This window comes from Coregonus clupeaformis, chromosome 30, assembly GCF_020615455.1.
Source record: "Coregonus clupeaformis isolate EN_2021a chromosome 30, ASM2061545v1, whole genome shotgun sequence".
Classification (NCBI taxonomy): Eukaryota; Metazoa; Chordata; class Actinopteri; order Salmoniformes; family Salmonidae; genus Coregonus; species Coregonus clupeaformis.
Window position 1 is genome coordinate 33,421,257 of NC_059221.1, and position 18,884 is coordinate 33,440,140.

The window sequence follows — 18,884 nt, forward strand, 5'->3', positions numbered from 1 at the left end:
GGAATACCGCTGGAGCATTGGTCAGTCCAAACGGCATCACCTGATACTCGAAGTGACCCATCGGTGTATTGAAACCCGTCAACCACTCGTCCCCCTCTCTGATCCGGACCATGTGATACGCATTGCGTAGGTCTAGCTTGGTGAACACCGTAGCACCCTGTAAGGAGTCGAAGGCAGAACTCATCAAGGGCAGGGGATACTTGTTCTTGATCGTGATGTCATTCAACCCCCGATAATCAATACACGGTCGAAGAGAGCCATCCTTCTTACCCACAAAGAAGAATCCTGCCCCCAGGGGTGATGACGAGGGACGAACGAGACCAGCAGCTAGGGACTCCTTGATGTAGGTCTCCAAAGCCTCACGTTCAGGTCGGGAGATACTGTATAACCTTCCCTTGGGGTAGACAGCTCCAGGGAACAGGTTGATGGCACAATCATATGGTCGGTGGGGAGGGAGTGACAGAGCCTTCTGCTTACTGAAAACTTCCCCAAATCGTGATATGTCTCGGGAACCAGGGACAAATCTGGGGGTTTAGCCTCAATCACCTGACTGGGAACCGAATGGGGGCAGGCAGTCTTGAGACAGTTAGCATGACAATCAAGGCTCCAACTCGTTACCTTGCCCGTCACCCAATCGAACGTGGGATTGTGTTCCTTCAGCCAGGGGTATCCAAGGACCAGAGGAACATGGGAAGACGGCAGAATGAAGAATGAAATCATCTCAGAATGATTCCCCGACAACCGCATCTTAACCGGTTCAGTCCTCATCGTGATACGTGCCAGACTACTGCCGTCCAGAGTGGTAGCTTCAATGGCTTCCGGCAATTGCTCCTTGGAAAGCCCCAGCTGTTCCACCAACTCGGCATCTAGAAAGCTTCCATCGGCACCTGAATCGATAAAGCGTTAATCGCTAAGCTCTGATTCCTGTTCATAAGGGTAGCCGGGAAACGGGGTCTGACAGAGGTATTGAGAGGTCGAAACTGGCTCGCTAAAAGTCCTCCCAACTTTAGCGAGCCGCGCAGTTTGGCGACCCGACTGGAACCTGAGAAGCTGATCGGTTGGACAGAACCCATTGCTTCTCCCTCCTTCGCTCTCGGACTCGATTATCCACCCGAATAGACAGGGCTACCAAGCTGTCCAGGTCACTAGGCTCCGGATAGGAGATCAACTCATCCTTGAGCTGCTCCGACAGACCCTGGTAAAAGGCCGCTTGCAGAGCCTCCTCATTCCACCCACTCTCCACAGCCAACGTCTTGAACTCGATCACGAAGTCGGCCACGCTGCGAGTTCCTTGGCGAAGCGAAAACAGGCGCCTAGCTGCGTCCCTCCCTCGGACGGAATGGTCGAAGAGCTTCCTCATCTCGGCCGTGAACCCCTGGTATGAAGCCATGCAGGGATCCTGTCGTTCCCAAACGGCTGAAGCCCACTCCAGCGCTCGACCACGCAGCAACTCAATCACAAAGGCTATCCTAGCCTTGTCTGTGGCATAAGAGTAGGGCTGTAGATCGAACACTAATCCACACTGCATAAGGAAGGAACGGCATCTTCCCAGCTCCCCCTCATATTTATCCGGCGTCGGAACCTCGGGCTCACGGAAGGACACAGCTTCAGAAGCGGCAGGCGAGATGGGTGAAACCGGTAGTGGATCCTCCACCGGACACTTGCGTTGGTTCTGGACCTCCGTCAGACCGGTAGAAAGGTTCCGAACTGACAACGCGATCTCCTGTAGTACCGTGCTATGATGGCCCAACATCTTCTCCTGCTGGGTAATGGCATGGCGAACAGAGTCCAGGTCCGCTGGGTTCATTACGGGCCGGATCGTTCTGTCACGAGTTGCTAAGCCAGAACCCAGAAGCAGACCAGGACAAGGTAAGTTGAAACGAAGGTGAGTGTTTATTTACAAATTCAAGAGTGATGCTGAATAATCCAGGGAACAGAGCGGGCGGCGTTGATTAGTTGTTGGGGGTGCAGTGGTTGATCCCATCCTGGGTCGGCAGCCGCCGACCACCCGGCAGAGGTTGGATGAAGGTTCCGGACGGGTGACTGCAGATGGAACAAACGGGGGTAAGTAAGCAACAAACCAACAAGGTGCAAAAACAACAAAACTAACGCTAGGCTCTAAGACTGATACTCTGGTAAACCTACTGTTCATGGCTAACGATCCGGCAGGGAATGGATGTTAGGCCAGAGCCTAAGAAGGGTGATGATCAGGACCAGGTGTGCAGATTGCTGATGGGATGCAGGTGCGGAAATCAAGAGAGCTCCCCGGAGCGTTCCCGAACCCTCGGGAAACTGGAGATCACGAACAGAAATACTAGTCCACAGACAGGACCCGACTCAGACTGCCGGGATCGTTACAGAGAGATGAACCTGGAGAAGAGCCCCCTAAGCAAACTGGTCCTGGGGCTCTGTTCACAAACACAAACAGACCCCACAGAGCCCCCGGACAGCAACACAATTAGACCCAAGCAAATCATGAGAAAATTAAAAGATAATTACTTGACACATTGGAAAGAATTAACAAAAGAACAGAGCAAACTAGAATGCTATTTGGCCCTAAACAGAGAGTACACAGTGGCAGAATACCTGACCACTGTGACTGACCCAAAAGTAAGGAAAGCTTTGACTATGTACAGACTCAGTGAGCATAGCCTTGCTATTGAGAAAGGTCGCCATAGGCAGACCTGGCTCTCAAGAGAAGACAGGCTATGTGCACACTGCCCACAAAATTAGGTGGAAATGAGGTGTATCCATTTCACTTGCTTTGGCAATGTAAACATATGTTTCCCATGCCAATAAAGCCCCTTGAATTTAATTTAATTTAATTGGAAGCCCAGTGGCCGGCAGGGGGAGAAGATGGAACGAGATGTATTTTGGCCGACATTCTGCACATTTTCTCATCAATGAAACATTTGATCTCAATACAGTTTTCTGTTACCAAAACTTGTTACGAACAGTGTGGACTAAGTCTTGTAAACTTTACCCTTCGCCAAAGTTTCAAAAAATAGCGTTGTTTAGGAGTGCAAAGGCAAATTTAGTTATTGCACACGCACACTTCACAGTGTAGGCGTTTCCTAATGGAAATATGCAAATAGATGCTAGAACACGCCAAAAGGATCTCGCTAGCTCGTGCTTGGCTCTGCCCACCTCCTTGCTTGTTCTGCCCACTATGACTCATTTGTTCAGGCTGTGGTCTATCTTGGTTTAGTTATAAAAACCTTTGTTTTTAGCTTGCGGTTTGCGCGTGCCTTTATGCAGAGGAATACATAAATTATAGCTGGTGTCTGAAAGAATGATATGGATTTAATATTTTTCACATTATTGAGCATCTCCTCAATTCAAACAAGCATCAGAAATTGTCCTTAATTAGCATATCAAAAAGCATATCAAGATCTGGAAATGGACCTCAGCCAAGAGAAGCATATCTGGAATCAATATTGATCGCTTGATGTATTGAATGTGCTGAGAAAACACAGATATGCTATGTATACAGTCAGAATCGACTGATTCCAAGATGGCGTAGCAGTGCGGTCGTGTTCTCTTGTGTGTCCATGTAAATAGCCAGTTTTTTGTATTGTTTTTGTATTTTACGTATATATTTCCCTATCACACTTTTCATCCTTCTACTAAATATACTTTCCTGCAACCCGCCTCACTCAATGTAGAACGGATTTTATTATTTACCCACCTTTATCTAGAATCTCCAGTTGAAACTAGCCAGCCAGCCAGCTAACTAGCTAACTAGCTACTTGCTATTAGCCACCGTTAGCGGTTTTCACCCAGAACATCGGATTTTCTGCCGGAATAACTGAATCACTGGACCTTAACAACGTAATCGTCTGTGATTTCAACAGGCTTCCCGTTGCCACGACCACGAAGATCCATCTGCTAGCCCCGGCCCGCTAGCACACGCAAACGACAGCCGTGTTTCCTGATCGCTGTGCTGTAGTACCAATTCGAACTGCTTTCGGACTCACATATTGCTGTTCACTGGACCTTATGATCACTCAGCTGCACAGCTGATGCCTGCTGGATTGTTCCTTTACACGGTACCCTGTCCTGTTTATCTGTTTAGCCTCAGCCCAAACTTTATCGCCATTACCAGTTGTTGTCTTAGCTCTCTCTAATAACACCTGTGATTGCTATATGCCTCTCTCCCATGTCAATATGCCTTGCCTATTGCTGTTCCAGTTAGTTCTTATTATACAATTTCACTGTAGAACCCCAAGTCCCTCAAATAGTTCCTTTGTTCCACCCCCCATACACGCGGAGACCGGCTCAATCGGTGCCTCCAGATATGCTATCTCTTTCATTGTTACCCAACGCTTAGGTTTACCTCCACTGTACTCATATCCTTCCATATCCTTGTTTGTACATAATGCCCTGAATCTATTCTACAACGCCCGGAAATCTGCCCCCTTTATTCTCTGTACCCAACGCTCTAGAAGACCAGTTCTTAAAGCCTTTAGCCGTATCCTTATTCTAGTCCTCCTCTGTTCCTCTGGTGATGTAGAGGCTAACCCAGGCCCTGCAGCCCCCAGTATCACTCCTACTCCCCAGGAGCTATCATTTGTTGACTTCTGTAACCGTAAAAGCCTTGGTTTTCTGCACGTTAACATCAGAAGCCTCCTTCCTAAGTTTGAGTTATTCACTGTGTTAGCACACTCCGCCAACCCTGATGTTCTAGCAGTGTCTGAATACTGGCTTAGGATGGCCACCAAAAATTCTGAAATGTCCATCCCCAACTACAACATTTTCCGTCTAGATAGAACTGCCAAAGGGGGTGGAGTTGCAATCTACTGTAGAGATAGCATGCAGAGCTCTATCATACTATCCAGGTCTGTGCCCAAACAGTTTGAGCTTCTACTTCTAAAAATCCACATTTCCAGAAATAAGTCTCTCACTGTTGCCGCTTGCTACAGACCCCCCTCAGCCCCCAGCTGTGCCCTGGACACCATATGTCTCCCGAGTGGCGCAGTGGTCTAAGGCACGCGACCGGCCTTTAGCAGACGCTCTTATCCAGAGCGACTTACAGTTAGTGAATACATATTTTTTTTATACTGGCCCCCCGTGGGAATCGAACCCACAACCCTGGCGTTGCAAACGCCATGCTCTATCAACTGAGCTATATCCCTGCCGGCCATTCCCTCCCCTACCCTGGACGACGCTGGGCCAATTGTGCGCCGCCCATGAGTCTCCCGGTCGCGGCTGGCAGCGACAGAGCCTGGATTCGAACCAGGATCTCTAGTGGCACAGTTAGCACTGCGATGCAGTGCCTTAGACCACTGCACCACTCAAAGGGGGTGACACTCTAGATCCAAACTGTTACAGACCTATATCCATCCTGCCCTGCCTTTCGAAAGTTTTTGAAAGCCAAGTTAACAAACAGATCACCGACCATTTCGAATCCCACCGTACCTTCTCCGCTATGCAATCCGGTTTCCGAGCTGGTCATGGGTGCACCTCAGCCACGCTCAAGGTCCTAAATGATATTATAACCGCAATCGATAATAGACAGTACTGTGCAGCCGTCTTCATCGACCTGGCCAAAGTCTCAAATGACTGCCTCGCCTGGTTCACCAACTACTTCTCAGAGAGAGTTCAATGTGTCAAATCGGAGGGCCTGTTGTCTGGACCTATGGCAGTCTCTATGGGGGTGCCACAGGGTTCAATTCTTGGGCCGACTCTTTTCTCTGTGTATATCAATGATGACTCTCAGATCCACCTCTACGCAGACGACACCATTTTGTATACATCTGGCCCTTCATTGGACACTGTGTTAACAAACCTCCAAATGAGCTTCAATGCCATACAACACTCCTTCAGTAGCCTCCAACTGCTCTTAAACACTAGTAAAACTAAATGCATGCTCTTCAATCGAACGCTGCTGGCACCCGCCCACCCGACTAGAATCACTACTCTCGACGGTCTGACCTAGAGTATGTGGACAACTACAAATACCTAGGTGTCTGGTTAGACTGTAAACTCTCCTTCCAGACTCACATTAAGCATCTCCAATCCAAAGTTCAATCTAGAATCGGCTTCATATTTCGCAACAAAGCCTCCTTCACTCATGCTGCCAAACATGCCCTCGTAAAACGGACTATCCTACCGATCCTTGACTTCGGCGATGTCATTTACAAAATAGCCTCCAACACTCTACTCAGCAAATTGGATGTAGTCTATCACAGTGCCATCTGTTTTGTCACCAAAGCCCCATATACTACCCACCACTGTGACCTGTACGCTCTTGTTGGCTGGTCCTCACTACATATTCGTCGCCAAACCCACTGGCTCCAGGCCATCTATAAATCACTGCTAGGCAAATCCCCGCCTTATCTTAGCTAATTGGTCACCATAGCAACACCCACCCGTAGTATGCGCTCCAGCAGGTACATGTATATCTCACTGGTCATCGCCAAAGCCAACACCTCCTTTGGCCGCTATTCCTTCCAGTTCTCTGCTGCCAATGACTGGAGCGAAATGCAAAAATCTCTGAAGCTGGAGACTCTTATCTCCCTCACTAACTTTAAGCATCAGTTGTCAGAGCACCTTACCGATCACTGCACCTGTACACAGCCCATCTGAAATTAGCCCACCCAACTACCTCATCCCCATATTGTTATTTATTTTGCTAATTTGCACCCCAGTATCTCTATTTGCACATCATCTCTTGCACATCTATCATTCCAATGTTAATACTAATTGTAATTATTTTGCACTATAGCCTATTTATTGCCTTACCTCCATAACTTGCTACATTTGAACACACTGTATATATATTTTCTGTTGTATTTTTGACATTATGTTTTGTTTTACCCCATATGTAACTCTGTGTTGTTGTTTTTATCGCACTGCTTTGCTTTATCTTGGCCAGGTCACAGTTGTAAATGAGAACTTGTTCTCAACTGGCTTACCTGGTTAAATAAAGGTGAAATCAAAACAATTAAAAAAAGTATTTGTCAACATGAAGAGAGAAAATAGGATGTCACATATCTCAGGATATTGAATGAGTCCATATCTGGCCATATGAAAGGTCCATGTGTGATATTCGGAGTAATCGCAATCATTGCTTGTCTTGGACTAAAATAGGTGCCGGTACTCATTTTGGGTGCCTGTACTGTTTATTTTTAGGTGCAGGAGCAAGAATATCAAAAATGTGTACTGTAAAGATATCCCCTGAAATGGACCCTTTTCGCCCAGTGCATGCCTGACATACAGTACACTCCCCCTGACCTCTTTCATAGTGTGTCTCTCTCTGTCTGCCTATCACTCACACACTGACGCACTGAGAGATGACAGGACGTCCAAACCAGGCCATTGGAGCTGGTACAACTGGTTAGTATTTCCTGTTAACACCAGGGATTCCTTCGTTGTAGGCCCTGTATATCATGTCAGATTTACAGTCTGTCAAAACACAGTCTTACAGGGATATTCAGATTATCTTTTTGATAAGCAGGGTTGGACTTTTAGCCACATGCAATGTATCGCAGTAGAAATCCCCAAGGCTTGTCCCCCCATGCCCTGTATACTGATTCTTATCAGCATGTGTGGGCATATGTGTGTCACATTTTCTTTACAGGTTAAAGATCCCCCAGCCACCCAGATCACCCACTCAACTCAACTTCACAGGTTTAAGATCCCCAGCCACCCAGATCACCCACTCAACTTAACTTCCCTTAGTATTTCCATTCAGGCTAAAGACTCACAGATAACTAGACAGCCCACCTCTCTAAAGATCGCTGTTTCCTGCCCTAAACCCCCCACACCTGTTTACAGTCATGGGGAGGATGACTGGGAGCTGGAAGAACTGATAGATATCACCCAGTAGTTTGGTGAAAGGAGAGATGAGATGAGAGATAAGCTCAGCATGTCGACACTGATGTTTTTCTTCAGTTGACAGTTCATGAGTTCTTTGATCTCTCTATGCAAACATACACCCTGCTACCATTTCCACAACAGTTCTCTCTCTCTCTCTCTGTGTTTGTGTGTGTTTGTGTGTGTGTGTGGAAACCTGAGAACGTAAGCCTGTTGTCACGAATTCCGCCGAGACTGCTCCTCCTCCTTGTTCGGGCAGGCTTCGGCGTTCGTCGTCCCCGGAGTACTAGCTGCTACCGTTTGATGTTCTCTATGTTTGTTTGGTTTTGTCTGTTTGGTGCACCTGTGTCTTATCACTTATTGATTATGTCACCTATAAATTTCCTTTGGTTTTGTTTGTAGTTGTGTGTTGTTGTCCGCCTGTCCGTTGGGGTTTTGGATTTTGCTCTGGTGTATCTAAGTGTATTGACGCACTGTTTGCGCATCGCTTATATTTCATGTTTTACGCACTGTTTGTGTATCGCTCGCCTCCGTTGCTTGAGGCCCGTTCTTTTGTATTGTCATATTTCTGACTAGTAAAGTCTGTTGGACTAAGCTTCTGTGTCCTGCGCCTGACTCCAACACCACATCCACTTCAAACACTGACACCTGTGATGTTATGTTTTAATGTTCTCTCACAGCAGCAATAGCCCATCCTGAAGTGAAACTCAAAGGGTCAGGAGTCTTAAAACACTCAGCAGTGTTTGTCTCCTAGCTGTTAGAATTAGGTGGTCCTGAGTTAGTAGTGCATTGTTATCAACTTTTGCGGGGGATTCTTTTGGGCTCTTGTTGGGTGTAGATGGTTGTGGGTTGGGGATGTTGGGTAGAGTGTGGAGGTGAAGTAGGTTGTAGATCCAGGCGTTGTTAGTAGATCCAGGCGTTGTTTTGTGCACATGTGTGTGAGACACATGTGTGTGTGTGTGTGTGTGTGTGTGTGTGTGTGTTTGTGTGTGTGTGTGTGCAAGCAAGTGTGGGGTGTCCTCAAGGGCACAGAAGGGATGGGGGTAAAAGCAGGAAGTCTCTCACTGTGAGGAGGAAACCCCACCCCACCCACACACATACATACACTGCATTTGGAAAGTATTCAGACCCGTTGACATTTTTAACACTTTATGTTACGGCCTTGTATTAAAAAAAAAATCCCCTCTTCAATCTACACACAATACCCCATAATGACAAAGCAAAAACAGGTTTCTGTTTCTCATGGTCTGAGAGTTCTTTAGATGCCTTTCGGCAAACTCCAAGCGGTCTGTCATGTGCCTTTTACTGAGGAGTGTCTTCCGTCTGGCCAATCTACCATAAAGGCCTGATTGGTGGAGTGCTGCAGAGATGGTTGTCCTTCTGGAAGTTTCTCCCATCTCCACAGAGGAACTCTGGAGCTCTGTCAGAGTGACCATCGGGTTCTTGGTCACCTCCCTGACCAAGGCCCTTCTCCCCGATTGCTCAGTTTGGCCGGGCGGCCAGCTCTAGGGAAGAGTCTTGGTGATTCCAAACTTCTTCCATTTAAGAATGATGGAGGCCACTGTGTTCTTGGGGACCTTCAATGCTGCAGAATGTTTTTGACACCCTTCCCCAGATCTGTGCCTCGACACAATCCTGTCTCGGAGCTCTACGGACAATTCCTTCGACCTTGTGGCTTGGTTTTTGCTCTGACATGCACTGTCAACTGTGGGACCTTATATAGACAGGTGTGTGCCTTTCCAAATAAAGCCCATTCAATTGAATTTACCACAGGTGGACTCCAATGAAGTTGTACAAACATCTCAAGGATGATCAATGGAAACAGGATGTACCTGAGCTCAATTTCGAGTCTCATAGGAAAGGGTCTGAATACTTATGTAAATTAGGTATTTCTAAAACCTGTTTTTGCTTTGTCATTATGGGGTATTGTGTGTAGATTGATGAGGAAAACAATTAATTAAATTTTTTTTTGAATAAAGCTGTAAAAAGTCAAGGGGTCTGAATACTTCAGAATGCACTGTATTGTGAGAATCAGCACCTTGGACTCACTATGAAACCTTGACGGAGTTAGAGACCCTGCTTACCGTAACTACAGTTAACAATTTATGAGCGTTATAGTGTGTGTTTGAGAGAGATGGAGTTGAAAAAACCCTGACTATTTCGGTACAAAAGCACAACTGATAGACAGAAACTTGCCCACACATCATATATTGTTAGAAGACCTATAGATGGGTTGGGTAGCTGACCTCACAAAAAGCGATGTGCCCGCTTCCATGGGCAGAAGTCAGCATGTTGTTGGGTGGCCAGATTGCTAGCAATAATGACAAGAAACTGCCATGTGGGGATTCGTAAGTGGCTCGTTTCAGCTCGTTTCATATTGATACCATATCTTGTTTTAAAGTGTTTTAACTGGCTAAAATTCGCTAGCTAGCTGACCAATAACTGTAATGATGTATTTGAGAGACAACAAGTGTTCATTGTGCAAATGTATTCATGTTTTCAATAAACATTGGAGATGAAATATAGCTTACATATTGTCAACAATCTATGCCAACCCTGTCTGTGTTGGCCCATAGTTGTGCATGCCTCGGTTTTGTTGCTAAACAACCAACAGTCTATATAACATTATAAACTGGGTGGTTCAAGCCCTGAATGCTGATTGGCTGACAGCCATGGTATATCAGACTGTATACCACAGGTATGACAAAATATTTATTTTTACTGGTCTAATTACATCAGTAACCCGTTTATAATAGCAATAAGGCACTTCGGGGATTTGTGGTATATGGCCAATATACCACGGCTAAGGGCTGTATCCAGGCACTCCGCGTTGAAGCAAGATGGCGCCGACAGACATGGCAGCTCTGCTTCTAGGTCCTAAGCAACTTTGCAGTATTTTGTTTTTTTGTGTGTTTTTTCTTACATTATTAGCCCAGAATGTTTTTTGTGTTATTACATACAGCTGGAAATGACTTTTGGATATCAGAGCGGTGGTAACTCACCAGCATTACGACCAGAAATACGACTTTCACGAATTGGATCCTTTGTTCGTACCCCTCAGGGCAATTTAACTTATCCCAGAGGCTGCTCCTAGACGCCGCCGGCGGAGAAGAGGTATTTGGAGTGGACTTGTAGTCCGACTCAGGAGGCGGGCACACCATCCACCGCTTCCGAGTATATTACTCGCCAATGTTCAGTCTCTGGACAATAAAGTAGACGAGCTCAGGGCGAGGATCTCCTTCCAGACAGACATCAGGGACTGTAACATACTCTGTTTCACGGAATCATGGCACTCTCGGGATATACTGTCCCCGTCCATACAGCCAGCTGGGTTCTCAGTTCATCGGCACAGACAGGAATAAAGAACTCTCTTGGAAGAAGAAAGGTGGGGGTGTATGTTTCATGATTAACTACTCATGGTGTGATTATGATAACATACAGAAACTCAAGTCCTTTTGTTCACCCGACCTAGAATATCTCACAATCAAATGCCCACCATATTACCTCCCAAGAGAATTCCCTTCGGTTATAGTCACAGCCGTGTATATTCCCCCCTCAAGCCGATACCACGACGGCCCTCAAGGAACTACACTGGACTTTTTGCAAACTGGAAACCACATATCCTGAGGCCGCATTTATTGTAAATGGGGATTTTAACAAAGCAGATTTGAGAAAAACGCTACTGAAGTTCTATCAACACATTGACTGTAGTACTCGCTTAGGAAAAACACTAGACCACTAAACTGCTACTTGCCTTTTCGAGATGCCTACATGCCTACCCAAACCAGAAACCGTGGATAGATGGCAGCATTCGCGCAAAACTGAAAGCGCGAACCACCGCATTTAACCATGGTAGTTATTCCCTCTGCAAGGCAATCAAACAGGCAAAACGTCAGTACAGAGACAAAGTGGAGTCGCAATTTAACGGCTCAGACACGAGACCTATGTGGCAGGGTCTACAGACAATCACAGATTACAAAGGGAAAACCAGCCACGTCGCAGACACCGACGTCTTGCTCCCAAACAAGCTAAACATCTTCTTCGCCCGCTTTGAGGATAACACAGTGCCACGACGCGGCCTGCTCCCAAGGACTGTGGGCTCTCGTTCTCCGTGGCCGATGTGAGTAAGACATTTAAGCGTGTTAACCCTCGCAAGGCTGCCGTCCCAGACGGCATCCCTAGCCGTGTCCTCAGAGCATGCGCAGACCAGCTGGCTGGAGTGTTTACGGACATATTCAATCTCTCCCTTTCCCAGTCTGCTGTCCCCACTTGCTTCAAGATGTCCACCATTGTTCCTGTACCCAGGAAAGTAGTCCCCTGTAGCCCCTGTAGCTCAGTTGGTAGAGCATGGCGCTTGCAACGCCAGGGTTGTGGGTTCGTTTCCCACGGGGGGCCAGTATGAAAATGTATACACTCACTAACTGTAAGTCGCTCTTGATAAGAGCGTCTGCTAAATGACTAAAATCTAAATGTAAAATGAAAGCAAAGGTAACTGAACTAAATGACAGTAGCCCCATAGCACTCACTTCTGTCATCATGAAGTGCTTTGAGAGGCTAGTTAAGGATCATATCACCTCTACCTTACCTGACACCCTAGACCCACTTAAATTTGCTTACCGCCCTAATAGATCCACAGACGATGCCATCGCACTGCACACTGCCCTATCCCTTCTGGACAAGAGGAATACAGGGAGGAGGTGAGGGCCCTGGCGGAGTGGTGCCAGGAAAATAACCTCTCCCTCAACGTCAACAAAATGAAGGAGCTGATCGTGGACTTCAGGAAACAGCAGAGGGAGCACGCCCCTATCCACATCGACGGGACCGCAGTGGAGAAGGTGGAAAGCTTCAAATTCCTCTGCGTACACATCACTGACAATCTGAAATGGTCCACCCACACAGACAGTGTGGTGAAGAAGGCGCAACAGCGACAGCGCCTCTTCAACCTCAGGAGGCTGAAGAAATTCATCTTGGCCCCTAAGACCCTCAGAAACGTTTACAGATGCACAATTGAGAGCATCCTGTTGGGCTGTATCACCGCCTGGTACGGCAACTGCACCGCCCGCAACCGCAGGGCTCTCCAGAGGGTGGTGCGGTCTGTCCAACGCGTCACCGGGGGCATACTGCCTGCCCTCCAGGACACCTACAGCACCTGATGTCACAGGAAGGCCAAAAAGATCATCAAGGACATCAACCACCCAAGCCACAGCCTGTTCACCCCGCTATCATCCAGAAGGCGAGGTCAGTACAGGTGCATCAGAGCTGGGACCGAGACTGAAAAACAGCTTCTATCTCAAGGCCATCAGACTGTTAAATAGCCATCACTAGCCGGCTACCACCCAGTTACTCAACCCTGCACCTTAGAGGCTGCTGCCCTATATACATAGACATGGAATCACTGGCCACTTTAATAATGGAACACTAGTCACTTTAATAATGTTTACATACTGCATTACTCATCTCATATGTATAACTGTATTCTATTCTATTCTATTCTACTGTATTTTAGTCAATGCCACTACGACATTGCCCGTCCTAATATTTATATATTTCCTAATTCCATTATTTTACTGTTAGATTTGTGTGTATTGTTGTGAATTGTTAGATACTACTGCACTGTTGGAGCTAGGAACACAAGCATTTCGCTACACCCGCAATAACATCTGCTAAACATGTGTATGTGACCAATAAAATTTGATTTGATTTGATATTGGCCATATACCACACCTCCTCGTGCCTTATTGCTTAATTGGAATACAACACATGAGCCTAACCAGATGCTGCTGCAGGCATGGGTTGAATATTAACCTAAAGTTTTTTTAAATAATTTTCTATAAATAGCATACTATCTTAAACTACTTTAAAATACTTCTTTCCAAACATTATTTCAAATACCATAAGCAAACAGACCAGGTTCAAATGCATGAGAGTATTTAAATATTTGTATATTTAAAATACAGGCCAATACTTTCCAAGTGTATTTCCAAATACATTCCACCTGCTTGTATTTTCAAATAAAAAAGATTCAAATATTCAGGGTGTGTTGGTAAATTCACTCTGGCCATCTACTCCGATTTCAGAGCACTCTCATCTGAGTGTGCCAGAGCGCAGAATAACTGAAGCATTTCAGAACGCGCAACACCTGTTGAATATGACTAGTGTCAGTAAAGTCTGCAAAAAAACGTTATTAAATTGTTGCCAGCAGCACAGTTACAGTCACCAACGCTCTAGATAACATGAAAACAGCCTAACCAGCTCTGATAGGGCGAGTAAAATGGTCAGAGTGAGGTGGTCTCTCATTTGTATCTGGAAGTAGCTAGCAAGCTAGCCAACTTTAGTCAGTTAGCTGCGGTTGTGCGGTCAGAACGCTCGGATCAACCCTACTCCTCCGCCAGAGCGTCCAGTGTGTGCTCTGAACGCTCCGAGAGCCGAAACGCTCTGAATTTACGAACGGACAATCTGACAACGCTCTGAATTTATGAACGCCCAGAGCGCACTCTGAGCGCAATCTGGCACTCCAGAGTGAATGTACGAACACACCCTTAGTTCCAAATGTCTTAGAACAGGGGTGTCAAACGTACGGCCCGCGGGCCGGATCAAGCCCGCAAACGGGTTTAATCCGGCCCCCGAGATGATAAAAAAAAAATATATATATATATTTTTTTTTAATTTTTTATTTTTTTTAAGTATAAAAATGCGCTGCAATTTTTCAATAAAATAAACTGCTGTTCCAATTGCGTCCACTGGATGGCGCAATAGCAATTGTGTTAAGCAAGCAAACTGTTTATACCGGGGCAGAGCAAGTAGGTCAAGCACGTGCAGCCAATGAGCTACTTTGTTTTGCCCGCGATATTTATTACAGCTTCTACTTTTAACATTATGTGCTTTGGCACCCTCATTGCCCCAATATGTCTCTGTCAAAAAGAGAAAAGTGGACGCAGAGTGCAGAGTGTTCCAAGAAAAATGGTCATCCTATTTAATCACGGAATTGAATGGGAAAGCTGTATGTTTGGTGTGTTCAGAGCATGTTGCAGTGCTGAAAGAATATAACCTTCAGTCGCCACTATGTGAGTCTTCATGCCGACAAATATGACAACTTTCAAGGACAGCGGAGATGAGAGAAGGTGAATGAACTGTTGGCGGGTCTGAAGAAACAGCAGTCTGTGTTTACTCACAGCCGAGACATCAGTGACGCTGCAGTGAAAGCTAGCTACCTCATTGCTAATGAAATCGCAGTGGCTTCAAAACCATTTAGTGAGGGTGAATTTGTAAAAACATGCATGATGAAGGCAGCGGAGATTGTGTGCCCTGAAAAGCGGCAGGCTTTTGCAAATATCAGCCTGACAAGAAACACAGTTGCAGACAGGATTTCCGATCTTTCAGTGGATTTGGACAGCCAGTTGAAGCAAAAAGTTAAGTCATTTATTGCGTTTTCGGTTGCAATTGATGAAAGAACGGACATTACAGATGTTGCACAACTGGCAATTTTTTCATCCGCGGAGTTGATGACACATTGACCGTCACCGAGGAGTTCGTGGAGCAGCTGCTATTTTTACCGCACTCGTCGGCGCGCTGGACAGGGCCGGAGTGGACTGGTCCCGCGCTGTCAGCCTGGCTACAGATGGTGCGCCCTCAATGATCGGGAAAAAAGCAGGCGTTGTGACAAAGTTCAGAGAGAAAGTGCAATCTGCAAATGGAGGACGTGATTTTTTGACTTTCACTGTAATTTTGCACCAGGAGGCTTTGTGTTGCAAGTCATTAAAGATGGATAACGTCATGAAGGTGGTCATCCAAACTGTTAATTTCATCCGATCCAGAAGCCTGAATCACTGTCAGTTTGACAGCCTTCTCAGAGAGAAAGACCACATCTATGGCCTGCCATACCACACTGAGGTAAGATGGTTAAGCCGAGGTGCTGTGCTGAGGCGTTTCTTTGATTTACGAGAAGAAATTGAACAGTTCATGGAAGAAAAGGGCAAACCAGTGTTAGAATTTCATTCCGCAGAATGGATGCCGGACCTTGCATTTATGGTGGATGTAACAGAGCACCTGAATAACTTGAACAAACAGCTGCAAGGGCGCAACAAAGTTGTCACGCAGTATTATGACAGCATACGTTCTTTCAAGTTGAAGCTGTCATTGTGGGAGACGCAACTTGCCGGTGGTGATGCAGCTCACTTCCCCTGTCTGAAAAATTTGTGCGCGACCCAACATGTGGCAGACATGAAGCGGTTCAAAGATAAAATAACTGGACTGTTACGGGAGTTTGAGCAACGCTTTCAGATTTATGTTTATATGTTTTTATGTTGATGTGCTATTGTTTTTAATTTATTTTATTTTATTTGTATATTTAACCTATTCTTGACTCTGTGGTTCTTGCACTTGTTTGGGGAACAGGATTTCATTATTTTTATCTACATTTCTGCCTGAGAAATGACACCCTGATATAGTTCTGTGATCTGTGAAACAGTTCTGTTAATCACTGAGGCATTGTGTGTTTGTGTGTTCTTTTTCTTTAGAATTTTCAAATAAACTTGACGTGTTTTATGATTAATAGTGATGTTGTGCTTGTACTATTTTGGACACACTGTCCTCAGGCTCCAGCTTTATGTTGTATGTTGATCGTATTAAAACAAAGAAAACAATCTGAAGTTGTTGTTTTTAAGTTATATATACCATGATTTTTCCGGTCCGGCCCACTTGGTAATAGATTTTCCTCCATGTGGCCCCTGAGCTAAAATGAGTTTGACACCCCTGTCTTAGAAAGTTATTGAATTACCCTAAATAGCATTTGAACAAAGGTCTGGTTCAGAAAAGATGCAGTATTTATGATTAACTCAGAAGTGACTGTGCAAGGGGGACTGCAATTTTTACCCATAAACGTTTCCTTCTCGATGCCGCGGTTAAAATAAAAAAGTATTTCTTAGAATAGCCTGACTATTATTTCCTTATTGTTCGTAAAAACACATATCAAACGAGTACACACAGTCTGAGGTAGCTGGAAAGGTGGAGCTAGACTGAACTACCCACTCACTCACTAAATACACAACTTAACACGCATGGAACTATTCTTAATGAGTCATTTTTTTAACGTTCTTATTGGAAACAGACAAAACAACATGGCACTGGAACATATCATCTAGGCTACATTTCCGTTTTCTTGAATTTAATTTCGTTGATTTTAAGATGAACACCAGGCTAAACGTTTAGAGTTTGGTCTGTCGTTCTACTGCATTTTGCGCATTTGCAGTTGTTTGCCCCTAGGGCCAAACTTGTTCTAGCAACATCGGATACGCCGTGACTTTTTCCAAGTGTCTCTGTTGTGAGTAGGCTAGTGGTCAGCGGTGATGATGATGAGACGCGGGAAGGGACCTGCAGGTGCTGTGCTCTTGCTCCTGTTGTGCCTGCTGCAGCTCCTGCGCGCCTCTGAGGAGATAACACGCGCCAAACTAACTGTCACCGAGGTAAGGGATTAATTCATACCATCTTCGGGGTCCACCACCATGGACATAATGTAACTAATATGCAAAAGAGACATTATACTCATACTGCATATAATGGAAATAGTGTATTGGAAATTGATTAGCCTGCATCAATATTCACTTCACATGTCAATAAAAAACTAAAAATAGACATGTTCTGTGTCTTCACTAACCCTGTCTTTTTCTTCTTCTCTCTTTTCCTTTCTCTATTTATCCACAATTTCATCCATAGATTCAATACCAAAATGGTAAGTGTGACTACAGTCCATTGTCCCTATGGGATAGCTCATCTTGTACACAATATGAAGAGGAACCATTTATTTGGCATTTTCAGACTTCACTTCTATACTTATTTTACTCCATATATTGTTTTGAGTGTCCGTATGTTCTGTGTTTTCTGTATTTTTTTTCTGTAGGTTCCACCTGGAACCCTGAGAGTCTTCCCCAGCTGAGTCTGTCCACAGTCCAGTTCTCTCCACCCACACCCTCCACTCTCGGGTTCTCTCCATCACAAGGCTCCTGTTCTGCCTGCGTCCATGTACGTGTCAGAATGAAAGCGTCAGGTAAGACTGTTTCCCATCCACAACCAATCTCTGTCTCTCCACACCATCCTCATCCTCCTCTTCCCATTTAGAACCTTCCTCCATCCATCCTCTTTTTATCTAAAGTCTCAGTCTCCCTTTCTCTGGTCTTGTGTTTGTTTCAGTCTATATCTTTCTTCCTTAACCTGACTTCCTCTCCTTCTCTCGTTCTACCTTTACTGCCATAATTCCTTAATCTTTCCTCTGTGTTCCTCTAGACTTCACTGGGACACTGACCATTAAATACCGGGAGCTGTCAACTACAACTCGCAGAGCCATCTCCATAAAGAATGGAGTCAATAATGACACTTTACAGGTATAATTTCTTGAAATGGAACCCCTCTCCCTTTCAGTATTCCTTAGGAAGAGTTAAAAAGGATAAGATAGATGGATACAATTAAATTCACTTTATTCATTTTTATTTTAAGTGGAGTGACTTGTATCGACCCATCGTAGTTGGAAAGACCAACATTAATCGCTTACATCTCCATGACATTGGCCATACGATTTTGGTAAGATCTGATATTTTCACACACACACACAGTAGAATAGATGAAAGTGTGTTTCTGATCATGTTGCTGTGTGTGTCTCTGCTGCCTTCCAGTGGGAGTTGGTATATGACTGTTTCCCGGCTGACGCAGGGCGAGAGGTGTATGTGTCTTTGTCCTCTAAACCACCGAGACAACACAGGTACATCGTCCAGGAGGACATCTGTCCAGGTACTGATCTCACAATCTATTACTGATCCCCCTCCCTCACCTGTGATGTGATGCACACATGACTGTAAGTCGCTTTGGATAAAAGCGTCTGCTAAATGGCATATTATTATTATTATATTATTATGAGAATGACATCATAATACTAATCATACTATGACTCTCTGTCTGTGGTGATCCAGATTCAGATCCAGTACCGGAGTTTGACCTGTCTGTGGATGAGCTGGCTCGATCCCTCACTGTAACGGTAGCAACTGGAGACCATATATACCAACCGGCTCTCTCATCTG

At 45.4% G+C, this 18,884-nt stretch overlaps 1 protein-coding gene across 1 annotated transcript in view; it reads left to right on the forward strand.

Annotated features, from left to right (window-relative positions):
- Positions 1-17,037: 17,037 nt before the first annotated feature.
- Positions 17,038-18,884, forward strand: part of LOC121546438 — an 11,990-nt gene continuing 10,143 nt past the window's right edge. Inside the window, exons 1-7 of the mRNA XM_045209324.1 lie at positions 17,038-17,279; positions 17,530-17,545; positions 17,714-17,860; positions 18,097-18,194; positions 18,307-18,390; positions 18,483-18,597; positions 18,783-18,884. The exon at positions 18,783-18,884 is cut by the window's right edge and continues 68 nt beyond it. Coding sequence (XP_045065259.1) covers positions 17,163-17,279; positions 17,530-17,545; positions 17,714-17,860; positions 18,097-18,194; positions 18,307-18,390; positions 18,483-18,597; positions 18,783-18,884 — 679 coding nt within the window. The 5' untranslated portion in view covers positions 17,038-17,162. The remainder of the gene's footprint in view (positions 17,280-17,529; positions 17,546-17,713; positions 17,861-18,096; positions 18,195-18,306; positions 18,391-18,482; positions 18,598-18,782) is intronic.